Source organism: Tursiops truncatus, chromosome 5 (genome assembly GCF_011762595.2).
Source record: "Tursiops truncatus isolate mTurTru1 chromosome 5, mTurTru1.mat.Y, whole genome shotgun sequence".
NCBI lineage: Eukaryota > Metazoa > Chordata > Mammalia > Artiodactyla > Delphinidae > Tursiops > Tursiops truncatus.
This window is the reverse complement of record NC_047038.1, coordinates 14,254,669-14,267,685: the sequence shown is the minus strand read 5'-3', so window position 1 is coordinate 14,267,685 and position 13,017 is coordinate 14,254,669. Positions and strand designations below refer to the sequence as shown.

Genomic DNA, 13,017 nt, shown 5'->3' with positions numbered 1-13,017 from the left:
TCATAAAACTAGAGATAATCAAAGATTAAATTCCTGTAATCAATTCTGTATATGAAGATAAAGCAATTGGAGTTGTTCTGCAAATTCCAATGGAGTAGGTTGGGGGCAGAGGGACTCTTAATTTCTCTGAATTTCATTTTGAAATTTAGCTTCCATTGATTTGGAAGTAGCTCCAAGTTGACAGCAAATTTAAGTAGTTTCTTCTTGCCTAGGTGGGAATTTGAAAGGCAAACTAAGATAGTAAATGTGAAGATCCACTGAGTTCTTAACACCAAGAAGCAGTATGGATCCAAGATATTGTACAACATTTTTTTTAACCACAAGGTTTTTTTCAGATTATGAAAGATATTAAAGGCCATTGTGAAAAATTATGAAAAGACTAAAATGTCCAAAAACTTAAATTATCTTTTTCAAGTTGTGAGCTGGTTAGTTCCCTGTGAGCCACAGAAAACTGATTATACATTAATAAAGTTTAGTGTTATGATCAAATTAAAGATATAAATGGTTGAGAGATAGAGGTAAAAGCGAGTTACACTTTTTGCAAAAAGGGAACTTCAGCCCATTCTGTTATAGATATACCACTTGTGTTAGCCCTTTGGTTTTCCCGTAGTACCATCTGCCCTATGTATTTGAGAATAGGCTTTAGGGTAAAAAATATTGACAGGGTGAATTTCTTAACACACTCCATCAGTAACATAGCAGTAATTCTTATTAAGGGAGGAGAAGTAAGGAAGAGAACCTATGTAGTTAGGAAAGATCCAGTCCCCTTAGGAGCGTACAAGCAATGACTACCATTTCTGTGTGTTGTTCTAACTTTACAGCTCTTGTTTTTTCAGTGCCTTTTGCCAGGTTGAGAATGTTCCTCGTTTGGATCATTTTTTCAGCTTGTTCTTTCAAAGAGCACTTCAGCCTGCTAAACTACATTCCAGTGCCAGTCCCAGTACACAACAATATGATGCTTCCAGTGCAGTACTTTTAGACAATCTCCCTGGAGTTCGGTGGCTCACACTTCCACAGGACATTAAGGTAATCTTAGGTGTCATAAATAAGAATCAGAGCCAGTTGCCTTATATATATTTTTTTTTTTTTTCTTTTTTTTTTGCGGTACGCGGGCCTCTCACTGCTGTGGCCTCTCCCATTGTGGAGCACAGGCTCCGGACACGCAGGCCCAGTGGCCATGGCTCACAGGCCCAGCCGCTCCGTGGCATGTGGGATCCTCCTGGACCGGGGCACAAACCCGTGTCCCCTGCATCGGCAGGCGGACTCTCAACCACCGTGCCACCAGGGAAGCCCGCCTTATATTCTTTATCTTCTCTCTCTTTTTTTTCTCTTAGGCTTTTTGTTATTTTCAGGGTTATGGGTAAGAGTTAAAGGGGCAATTGGTTGATAAGTAGGAGGTTCAGTGCAGTGAAGTTTTTCTTTCTAAATAGAAATTAGCTATCTCATCTTACTTTAACATTTAAGCTTTGTTCAAACTTGGAATACTTTTCAGAAATCGTAATTATATGGTGTGTCTTACTTTTGAATTTTGTGATTTAGATTTTATAATGCAGGCTCATCGAGTTAGGTAGATGAAATGACTGGCTAACAAATTAATAATAGCAAAATCTTTGTTTACATGAACAGTTGTAATTAGCTTTTGCCCTGTGCCAGAGATAGATCACTAAAGGTAAGATTCATGGTGGTTAAGCATTATCAATGTGACTTCAGTCATTTCTGTACATCCAAAATAACTTTACTGTTGAATGATTGAAAAGCTCATTTCAGACATTTTCATCAACAATAATGTATTTAGCCACAGCATGTGTAATAGTATTAATGAGGCACTATGCCATAGCAGTTCCCTGCCCATGAAGAAACCCAGGTTATGTTGTTGTAATATCCCAATTCAAGATTCTGCTCTTCATGGAATTCTACAATATATGATCAAACAAATGCCTTTTGAAGTTTAATAATAATTTAAACAGATATAGCAGTCCCTTTGCTCAGTTTCCTCATCTGTAAAATGGGAACAACAATACTACCTACTTCATAAATAAGTTATGAGTTATCACACATAAAATGCTTAGAACCATGCCTGGCACTTTGTAGTTGTAATTATAGCTGTGAGAGTACTATTATATAATGATTATTTGGAGGGAGTTGAGGGGTTAAAGCATATTTAAAGGAAACTTTACCTTCTTGTATTCTTTTTTTGTCCTTGCCTTTGTCAACTGCCCCCTGTTGCATTTTGTATCTCAGGCCAATGATTATCATTTTCCTAAATCATATAAAAAATAAAAAGTATGAGATAAAACTAAAAGTATGAGATATATAATTCTACTCCCATCAGTGTTTTCATAAGAAAACAAAATAGACAGCGTTCAAAATAGACAGAATTTAACTAGTTAACCTTATGTTTAAGATAGAAAGACACTGTTTCCACAGTCTGTCTCATGCCCATTCTGGGGTCTTTTTCTTCTGAAAGACACAAGGCCGCTTTTCGCGAGTCAGAGTTGCCATCTCATGAGGCCTGTCGGTCTGGTCTTGCCCAAGTTCTTTCTCCTGTCTCAGAATCTCTTCACTAAAGAAATCTCTTCCCTCAAAATATATAGTCTCTTCTGTGAGATTAGAGGTACTTAATGTTTTTAGGGGAAAAGTCTTTAGACTTTGGATATATTAAGATTAAATATTATTTTCCTTCTAAGAGTTCTTGTTTAAGACTTTTAAAATATAGCCTATTTTGGTCTTATAAATTCCGTATGAAGGCTACCTTCTGTATTCAGATTTCTTTTTTATTGGCGTTTTTTTCCCTTAATTTGACATATATTTGATTAAAAGGACTGTATGCTTTTATTTCAACCTAAAAGAATATCAGTCTGAGAAATCACTGTGTGAATTCTACTGTATATATTTTTTAATCTTTTGACTTAAACCATACCTGTTGCTTAATCTCACCAAAGCTCTGGTTGTCTTTGTCCTTGTTGAGTTGGACACTACTGTATGCAGATCAGCCTTCATTGTGCCAGGTACTCAGATTTGTGCTGTGCTTTGGGAATCCAGAAAAGTCCTCTGGATGCTCACAGTTTAGTTGGGTAGGTGGAATTAATACACGGGAAACAATGAGGATATAGCTTAGACATTTTCTATATTCTGTATTCTGGTTAAGAGAATTAAGAACAATATTTTTGCCAAGAGATAGATATCTTCTGATAAAGTGATCTAAAAGTCTCTGATGAATGTAAAGTTTAAAATACATAATAACCCTTAAAGTTTTTGCTTTTGCTTTACCAGCAAACTCAAAGAACTCTTACACTTTCCTTTTGCCTTTGAGATTTCTTACTGTGTGAAAAATAGTAGGGTTTATTGACTATATATATTCTAATGGAAAATATTAAGGAATTTTATGCCTTGAGAAATCTAGTTAAAAACATATGTGTGTGTAAGGTAATTTGTGCCTGGTAAATTTTAGGTGGAAATAGTTGTTTTTAACTTGGAAAAAAATGTACTTGTTCTGAGTTTAGTATATGATGAAGTCACACTTCTGTTTTCTTTCCCAGAGAACTTCCTTATTTTGTTTGTTTGTTTGTCAGGTTTTAAAAAAAAACAATTTTTCCTAAGATACACTGGAATAATAAAGAGAAAAGATATTTTACTTTTTCTCTTAAGGAATATGAAGAAGCAATTATAGTAACCTTGTATATTAGCCTGTAGAGTTCAGTAGCAGGAATAGCAACCTGTTAAACATTAATGTCTCTGAGATCGAAAATCACAAGTAGGTAATTTTCTTTTTGTCCTGTAGTCTTTCACAAGGGAAACTGTAGCCACAAGAAGGAGAACATGAAGTATTTGCTAGATGCAGAAAAAAGTAGGTCACAAATGAGTAATAAGTCATACCATATGAAAAGCATTGAAAGGCATGACTAATGTTTCCACAGCTTTTGTTGTCTCAGTAAGACACATTTGTGAAACAGTCCTGCAGAAAGTGCCTTGGCCTTAAAAAACAAAACAAGGATTATTTTTCACAAATACCGTATATGCTACAAGCTTCGATTGTCAGTAGTTTCCAATTTATGTATATGCATTACAGATTAAACTGCAGATTAAATTTATTCTGTTTTTAAATTTTGAATGCTTCAGGGAGGGACAAATACATGAAAGAGTTCAGGCAGATTCCATAGAAACGAAAGCTAAATCCTAAGTAAGAGATTTTTCTAATAACTCTGTAGGGTGGTTAAACTGTGCCAGATTCCAGGGGAACGCTTGCCTTCATGATTTAATCCGTGAATAAAGATGAACAGCCTTTTTATACAGAACATAGGAGGGAGACAGGGAAGAATGTCAGATTCTTGGATTTTCCAAGAATCCAACTGTTGAAAAATACATAGGAAATAGAAAAATTAAAACAATTCATAATAGACTGGCTACATTCAGATTGATTGTTTTTCCTCTTAAGATTTTTAAAATGTTAAAAATTTTTCTAACAGAACTGTAAAGCAGCTTTTTAACATCATAAATTAGTTTGCATTGAGCACAGAGTGAAGCCCATTTTGCAATAATTGAGATTTAACTGAAAAATGCCTATAGGTTAAAATACATTAATTTTTTTTTTTTTGTAATTGCAAAGCTTAAAAGCAAGATGTTCCATTTGGGGACATTTCTTAAATAACACAAAGGAGAGAGATACATTTATTCAATTCTTCAAGTAATTATTAAGCAATTTTATTGGTCATTACTAAAAAGTAAGTGATATGAGTTAAATGTTTGTGTTACTCTTTTTCTTTTCTCACATAGGTGGAATTAGACACAGCATTGAGTGACTTGGAGGCTGCAGATTTTGCAGAACTGGTAAGAGAAGCAGTGGATTTTAGGAAAGGTTCATTGTTGATTTCTTGTTTTGTGAATCAATCATTATTTTAAGTATTTTCCAAGGGGGTATGTAATAATCTTGGAATACATAACATTAGGTTTCTATATTGAAATGGACAAAATCTATTTTGCTTGCCTTAAGATTTTCTGTTCAGTTAAAAATATTTGTTACGTAATGTATACGTAATGATTAATTACATTACTACCATTTGGAACCGGGCTTTGAGAGAAAGGATACACATGTAACATTGGCTGGCAGTATGGTTTTTAATCTTTTTAAAAAACTATTGATATATTTCCTAGCTCTGTCTACTAGAGCACCACTATCACCCAGGCCATGGTGTATAAATAATATTTCTCGTTAAAGGGAACCAAGACTCCTATGAGAAATGACTGATTCCAGATTTAGGGCTGACAGTGTACAAGATAAGCCTGGCAACATCTTGTTATATCAGACATCCAGGAAGCTTTCAAAAAGTACTAGGGTTAATTTAGGATTCAAGTAATCAGGAGAGACCTTGAAGAGGCTCCCTCTTGAGCATCTATAAGGACAATAACTGCATTGGATTGAAGCACATCAGATATCTCTAAGTCCATGAGTTCATAATGGTACTAAAGAAAAAAAGAAAGTTCTTGGTCAACTTTGGAGGATGCTAAGGAACTAATTCATTATTGTGAAAACTGGTAATTAAGGAGAAAGAATCAAACATTTATCTGCCTTTCCTATCTGAACCATACCTCAAGGTTACCAAATAGAGATGGGGGGGGGAGTTTCTCTTTATGGAAGTGGTCTACCTAACATATCAAGAAAGAATGACAGAATTGGAATACCATCATTTTTCAGTTCCCCTCAGTAAGTTAAAGGATCTAAGCAATGATCATCAGTAGCTGTTATCACAAAAGGAAAGTCAGCCAGATAGTATGTGGTTCCTGATGGAAGCACACAAACCACCTATGAAATATACCTGATCACGCCTCCAGGTCTAACTACCAGTTTACAGGAAATACAGGGGAAGAGGGACATGTTAAATGACCCCATTTGGGGGAGGGGGATTGCAGTTAGCAAAATTCAGACTAGACACAACAGGACGGTTTCTTCAACAAATAACTTTGTTGAAGAAGGTGAGGGGGTGGGTGTGGGGTTAGGAGAAGCTGAGAGAGACCTATCAGTCATAAGAGACTCAAGAAACATATCAACCGATTTCAGTATATGGACCTTACTTGGATCCTGATTCAAGCAAGCAAAAATTTTTAAAACATCTGTGAGACAATCAAGGAAATGAAAACAGTGTTAACTGGATATTAGGTGGGAATAATTCTCTAGATGTGGTAATGATATTATGGTTATGTATTTTTTTCAAGTCCTTCTGTTTTAGAGATGCATTCTAAAGTATTCACAGATGAAACGATATAACATCTGGGATTGATGTTGAAATAATTCACCAGGGAGAGGGAAGAAGGAGAGAGAGATAGAGATGAAACAAGATTAGCTATGTACTGGTCACTGTTTAAGCTGGGTGATGATGGGCACATAGGAACTAATTATACTATTCTTTTTTTGTATATGCTAAAATTTTCAGTAATAAAAGTCTTTAAAAAGTAAACGGGAAGTTAGGAAGTAGAAGCAGTGAGGCTGGATCATTCTTCAGCAGATTGCTGGTAAATGTAGGGAGAGAATATTAGCTTAAGGGATGGCCTAGTCTTAGCTAAGATCCTGAGCAAATGGAAGGGTATTTTGTTTGTAAAAATAGTGGAAATTTAAGCAAGGTGAACTCTTCATAGGTCATAAATTTTTTCACTAATGGAAAAAAAATTAGCTAAATACTAATCATTAGGAGCAGTTTAGATCTAAAATATGCAAATATCTGGGTTTTTAGGAACCTATATCCAATAGATTTAATTAAAACTCTAATTCCTGCCTTTATGGAACATCGTTTTAATGAGCAGTGGAACTAACTATGGCTAGAAAACGATCTATTGGGATTCCTTGCATACAACGTCAAGACACAGTACATAAAAGAAAAAAGTTGATAAATTGAGAATGTAAAATGATACATTTACTTTGGAAAACAGTTTGGCAGTTTCTTAATAACCTAAACATACACCTACCATATAATTCTGCCTTTCTATTCCTATCTAATTACCCAAGAGAAATGAAAGCTATGTCAGTACAAAGACCTGTAAACAAATGTTCAAAACAGCTTCATTTTTAATAGCCAGAGACTATTCAAATAACTCAGGTGTCCATCAACAGGTGAATAGACAAAACAAATTGTGGTATATTCATGCAATGGAATAATATTCAGCAAGAAAATTGGCAGGGGGTATTGATGGAACTGTTCTATATCTTGATCTTGGTGGCACACAGCTGTACACATTTGTCAGAATTTGCAGAATAATTCACAGTGAGTTTTACCCTAATTTAAAGAAAAAGGAGGATTATTCTAAACTTTTTGTGAAATTAGATTTAAGATTTAATCTTATATTTTAATTCTGTGTTCTTTTCTTTAGTTGTTTTAAATTATTATTAAGGTATAATTTATATTCAGTACATTCTTCTGTGCCCTTTTATAGTCAGTCCCTCTCCCTAGCCCCAGCCTCTGGCAACCACTGATCTGTTTTCTGTCCACATGGTTTTACCTTTTCTGGAATGTCATATAAGTTGAATCATATGGTAGATAATATTTTGGGTCTGACTTTTTTTTAAGTAGGAAGTTAAAATATGTATTTTTATACAAATATTACATGAGTACATTTTTAGGGAAAAGTACAAACAACAAACATAAATCTAGCATTTTGCTTGACCACTCATACATCAAAACCAGCCCGATTCTTAGAGTTAACCATTGTTATCAGTTGATATATATTCTTGGTAACCTTGTATTTATGATCATACACTGAAGTAATTTTGTCTGATAATGTTCAGTATAGATGATGCTTTCACACTGCTAGTAGGCATATAAACTGATGCAACCTTTCAGGAAAGCAATCTGGCAAAATACGTTAAAAATATATATCCTCGGGCTTCCCTGGTGGCGCAGTGGTTGAGAGTCCGCCCGCCGATGCAGGGGACGTGGGTTCATGCCTCGGTCCGGGAAGATCCCACATGCCGCGGAGCGGCTGGGCCCATGAGCCATGGCCGCTGAGCCTGCGCATCCGGAGCCTGTGCTCTGCAACGGGAGAGGCCACAACAGTGAGAGGCCCACGTACCAGTAAATAAATAAATAAAATAAAATATATATATATCCTCTGATCTCGGAATTCAACCTCCAGGACCTTATCTAAGGAAGATATCAGGGATATACACAAATTTTCTTCATAGGAATTATCTGCACAACACTATTTATACCCTGAAAAATTACTGGAAACAAATTAAAATACCACATTATGGAATCTGTTAAATAATACATCCATTAAAATCATGTTTAGAAAACTGTCTATTGACATGAAAAAATGTTCAAGATTATTTTCTAAGGAAAAAGCAGGGTCCAAAACTATACACATAAAACAGCTTGCCCACACCCATTGGGATGGCTACCATTAAAAACAAGCAAACAAACACCCCAGAAACACGAAGTATTGGCGAGGATGTAGAAAAATTGGAACCCCCATGCACTGTTGGTGGGAATGCAAAACAGTGCAAATGCTATAGAAAACAGCATGGTGGCCCCCCAAAAAATCAAAACCAGAACTGCCACATGACCCAGCAATTTCATATACTCAAAAGAATTAAAAGCACAATCTTGAAGAGATATTTGCACACCCACATTCACAGCAGCATCATTCGCAACAGCCAAAAGGCGAAAGCAACCCGTGTCCACCAACAGATGAATGAACAAACAAATAGACAAATCCATGGAAAATACATGCAATGGAACATGACTCAGCCCCAAAAAGGAAGTAAATTCTGACATAGGCCTCAACATGGATGAACCCAGAGGACAGATACCACACTAGGTGAAGCAAGCCCATCATGAAAAGACAAAGTAGGGACTTCCTTGGTGGTCCAGTGGTAAAGAATCTGCCTTGCAATTCAGGAGACACAGGTTCGATCCCTGGGCAGGGAACTAAGATCCCACATGCCACGGGGCAACTAAGCCCACGTGCCACAACTACTGAGCTCACGCGCCTCAACTAGAGAGCCTGTGTGCCTCAGACTATAGAGCCCACGTGTCCTGGAGCCTGTGCGCCACAGCTAGAGAAGAGCCACAGCTAGAGAGAAGCCCGCACACCACAATGAAGAGCCCGCGCGCTGCAATGAAAGATCCCGCATACCTCAAGAAAGATTCCGTGTGCCACAAGTAAGACCCGACGCAGCCAAAAATAAATAATAAATAAATCTTAAAAAAAAAAAAGACAAAGTAGTGCACAATTCCACCCACAGGAGATGCCTAAAGTAGTCAAACTCATAAAGACAAAGTAAAAGAGTGGATGCCAAGGGCTGCAGGAAGGCGGCGGGGCGGGGTGGGGCGGGGTGGGGCGGGTTGGGGGGGTGGGAGGGGGTGGATGGAGAGTTGTTTAATGGATACGGTGTTTCAGTTTTGCAAGAGGAAGAGTTCTGGAGATTTGGCTGCCCAACAGTGTGAATATACATAACACTACTGGGCTGTACACTTAAAAATGATTAAGATGGGCTTCCCTGGTGGTGCGGTGGTTGAGAGTACGCCTGCCGATGCAGGGGACACGGGTTCGTGTCCCGGTCTGGGAAGATCCCACATGCTGCGGAGCGGCTGGGCCCGTGAGCCATGGCCGCTGAGCCTGCGCGTCCAGAGCCTGTGCTCTGCAACGGGAGAGGCCACAACAGTGAGAGGGCCGCGTACCGCAAAAAAAAAAAAAAAAAGATGGTAAATTTTATATTATGTGTATTTTACCATGATCAAAATTTTAATTAAAATAAAACAATTTTTAATTAATTAATTTCTATTTCATGCCTTTTTAATATTACTGAACACCCAGTTAATCGCATTCCAGAGAAGGGTGACATTTCTGGGGCACAGAAAGAATGGTATTCACAGCTGTTTCTCCAATCACATTTACTACCATGACCCAAGAACATCCAGTTGATTGCTTAAGGGAATGTATCTCACCTGAAATCCTCTTGGACTGCATGCATAAAATAAAAGTTTTTAAAAGCTTACCTATGGTGAAGCCAGTCAGAGCTTCCAGACCCTCAAAAAGCTTCCAGTGAACTTAATACCTTGTTCTTAAATATGAGGACAAAAAGGCAGTCAAAACAAATGAAAAACGGTGGGCCTGATTTCTTTCACTTAGCATAATGCATTTGAGATTCATTCATGTTGTCTATGTCAGTAGTTCAGTGCTTTTTATTGCTGATAGTATTCCATTGTATGATGATATCACAGTGTTTATCCATTCCCCAACTGAGGGATATTTAGATTTTTTTCCAGTTTTCAGTTTTCCTTAGGTTTCGTTGTGTTTGGGGTTTTTTTTTTTCAACTTACAAAAGTAATGCATGCATGTTGGTTAAAAATAAATGCAAGCATGACTATTAAAAACAAATGTCCTCCCTCCTCATCCCTCTCCCCCAGTTCCATCCCCAGTTACAACTGTTCTTACAGTCTGGAATATATTCTTCCAGACCCTTCTCTATACACATACATACCGCCATACAAACCAACACATATGTATATACATACATGTATATGATTGAGGGTGCTGTTTTTAACAAGACTTAGATCATAATGAATACTTTGTTCCACAGCTTGCATTCTTTGCTGAACAATGTATTCTAAAACCTTTTGTGCTTGCTCATATAGATCAACCTTATTTTTTTAAACAGATGTATGATATTCTGTGATGTGAACATAACCTTATTTCCTTAACCATTTTCCATTGTTGAACTTTCTCTCCAGTTTTTGCATATTAAAAATTCTACTCTTAACGTTTTATATAAACATCTTGAATCTCTTATTCAAGTATTTCTGTAGATTTCTAAAAGAGGAATTACTCAAAGAGTATGTGTATTTAATTTTTTTTCTTTACGTACTGCTCAGTTGCTCCCAAATAGGTTGTACCAATTTGTACTTTCAAAAATAGTATATGGTAGTATTGGATATTTTAGGTGATGTCCAGTAGAAGTATTTTGTCTTGGTAGATTTCTTTCAATCCCTCTTGGGGTAACAAATCTTATGTTCTACTCTTAGATGTCTCTAATCAACATTATCTTACAAGAATCAAAAATAAGATTGTTCTCAGTCAAAAATAAATATATAGGCACCTTATGTCTCACCCCAATAGCCTAGTATATTGATTTCTAAAGAAGGCACTATGAAAACTTCAGTTACTACAGGACCTGCTGTTCAGGGAACTATATTCAATATCTTGTAATAACCTATAAAGGAAAAGAATCTGAAAAAGAAGGTGTGTGTTTGTGTGTGTGTGTGTGTGTGTGTGTGTGTTTGTGTTTGTGTAACTGAATCACCTTGCTGTACAACTGAAACACTGTAAATCAACTATACTTCCATAATAAATAAATAAATACCAAAAGAAGAAGAGATAAGTTACTTAAGAATGTAATTTCCATTTTAACTGTTGTAGCTTAACTAGGATTTTTAAAAATCATAAAAAATATATAAATACATATATTTACATATATATATAATTTTATATATATATAAATCCACTGTGGTTTTTCCCCCAGTCTGAGGATTACTATGACATGAGACGGCTATATACAATTTTGGGCTCTTCTCTATTTTACAAGGTAAGTTGAAGCTTGAAATTTTTATATATGTCATACTGCTATATGAACAGACCGAAAGTAAATTTTCTCAAATTGTTACAAACATGAAAAATACAGTTATCTCTTTTTCTGTGAATGTAGGTACCATAAAATTAGATCTTAAAACAAGACTTGTACCTACATATTTACAAATACAATAAATATTTCTGGTTTCATTATATTTTAAAGCATTTACAAACGTGTAAGAGAGAAACAGTACTCAAAGAACCAAGTGTATATGAGAGAAGAGCAATACTGCTTTGTTGATTTCCTTTTACAATCATGTGTTTTTTTCCCTTATCTTCAGAAAGTAACTATGCATCTTTCTGGTAAATTTTCTAACATTAAGTAGTTGACTTGCATGTAAAGCAAGTTAAACATCAAATGAATTTAAGTATTTTAATTTTTAAAAAAGATTTTTAAGCACAATATAAAACATATCTAAAGAAGAATCAAACAATACAGAACTGTAAGCAGTGAAAAGTAAGTCTCTCCCCACCTTGACTCCTGCTTCTCCACTTTTCATCTTCAGAATTCAGTGCTTTGGTAATTTTGCCAAATTCTCAGGCTAGTGCTACTTAGAGGTGATCTTGCTTTATGCTAAAGTGTACCTATTATAGACTTAAGTTATCCCAAATACTTGATGTCTAGTTGAAAAAAACATCTATTTTTACTATGTCTTCATTTATTCCATTTGAAACTGGAATATTTTAAGCCAACTGAAGAAATACCTATAAAACTCTTAGAACTGTATTATAGGATTATTGCTTTACGTCACTAGTTGACTTTTATTCTCTGTGGTTAAATTCAAGGGTTATTTGATATGCAGTCATTTGCCTAAGGATGATCTTATTGATATTGCTGTATACTGTCGCCACTATTGCCTACTGCCTTTAGCAGCAAAACAAAGAATTGGTCAGTTGGTAATATGGAGAGAAGTATTTCCTCGACATCACCTCCAACCTTCTGCAGACTCAAACACTGAAGTCTTTCAGGAACCTGAAGGGAGGTATTTTTTGCTAATTGTTGGCTTGGTAAGTTTACCTTAGTTTTTCTTCGGGGTTTTTGTTGTTTTTTTTTTTGCCATTTACAGACTAAATAAATACACAAACAAAAATGATAGTTTAAAATTATAAGCATGTCAAATAGTAGTATTCAAACAAAATGTTATGTGCCCTTATTTCTTCTCTTTTGTATCCATTTAATACTCATAGAGAAATATGAAACTCAAGATAAGATTTTAGCAGGTTCTTAAGATCTTTTGTTCCCATTTCTATAAAAACAGAGGTTTTATCTTCTAGTTTGTTTTGGGAAATAGAGAGAGACATGAAAAGAATATAGAACCAGAAACAGAATAAATATGTGATTGTAAATGAAAGGACTACCAATTATTGAGCCTCTTTGAAAGCTACCTTAGGGAATTCCAT

General features: G+C 35.8%; 1 protein-coding gene across 3 annotated transcripts in view; it reads left to right on the top strand.

Moving 5' to 3' along the window:
- INTU (inturned planar cell polarity protein) overlaps positions 1 to 13,017 on the top strand; it is a 70,506-nt gene that overhangs the window by 43,270 nt on the left and 14,219 nt on the right. For all 3 annotated transcript variants that reach the window (XM_004319868.4, XM_033856699.2, XM_033856700.2), the window contains exons 8-11: positions 837 to 1,026; positions 4,774 to 4,827; positions 11,510 to 11,572; positions 12,403 to 12,624. In XM_004319868.4, the coding sequence (XP_004319916.2) occupies positions 837 to 1,026; positions 4,774 to 4,827; positions 11,510 to 11,572; positions 12,403 to 12,624 (529 nt within the window). The remainder of the gene's footprint in view (positions 1 to 836; positions 1,027 to 4,773; positions 4,828 to 11,509; positions 11,573 to 12,402; positions 12,625 to 13,017) is intronic.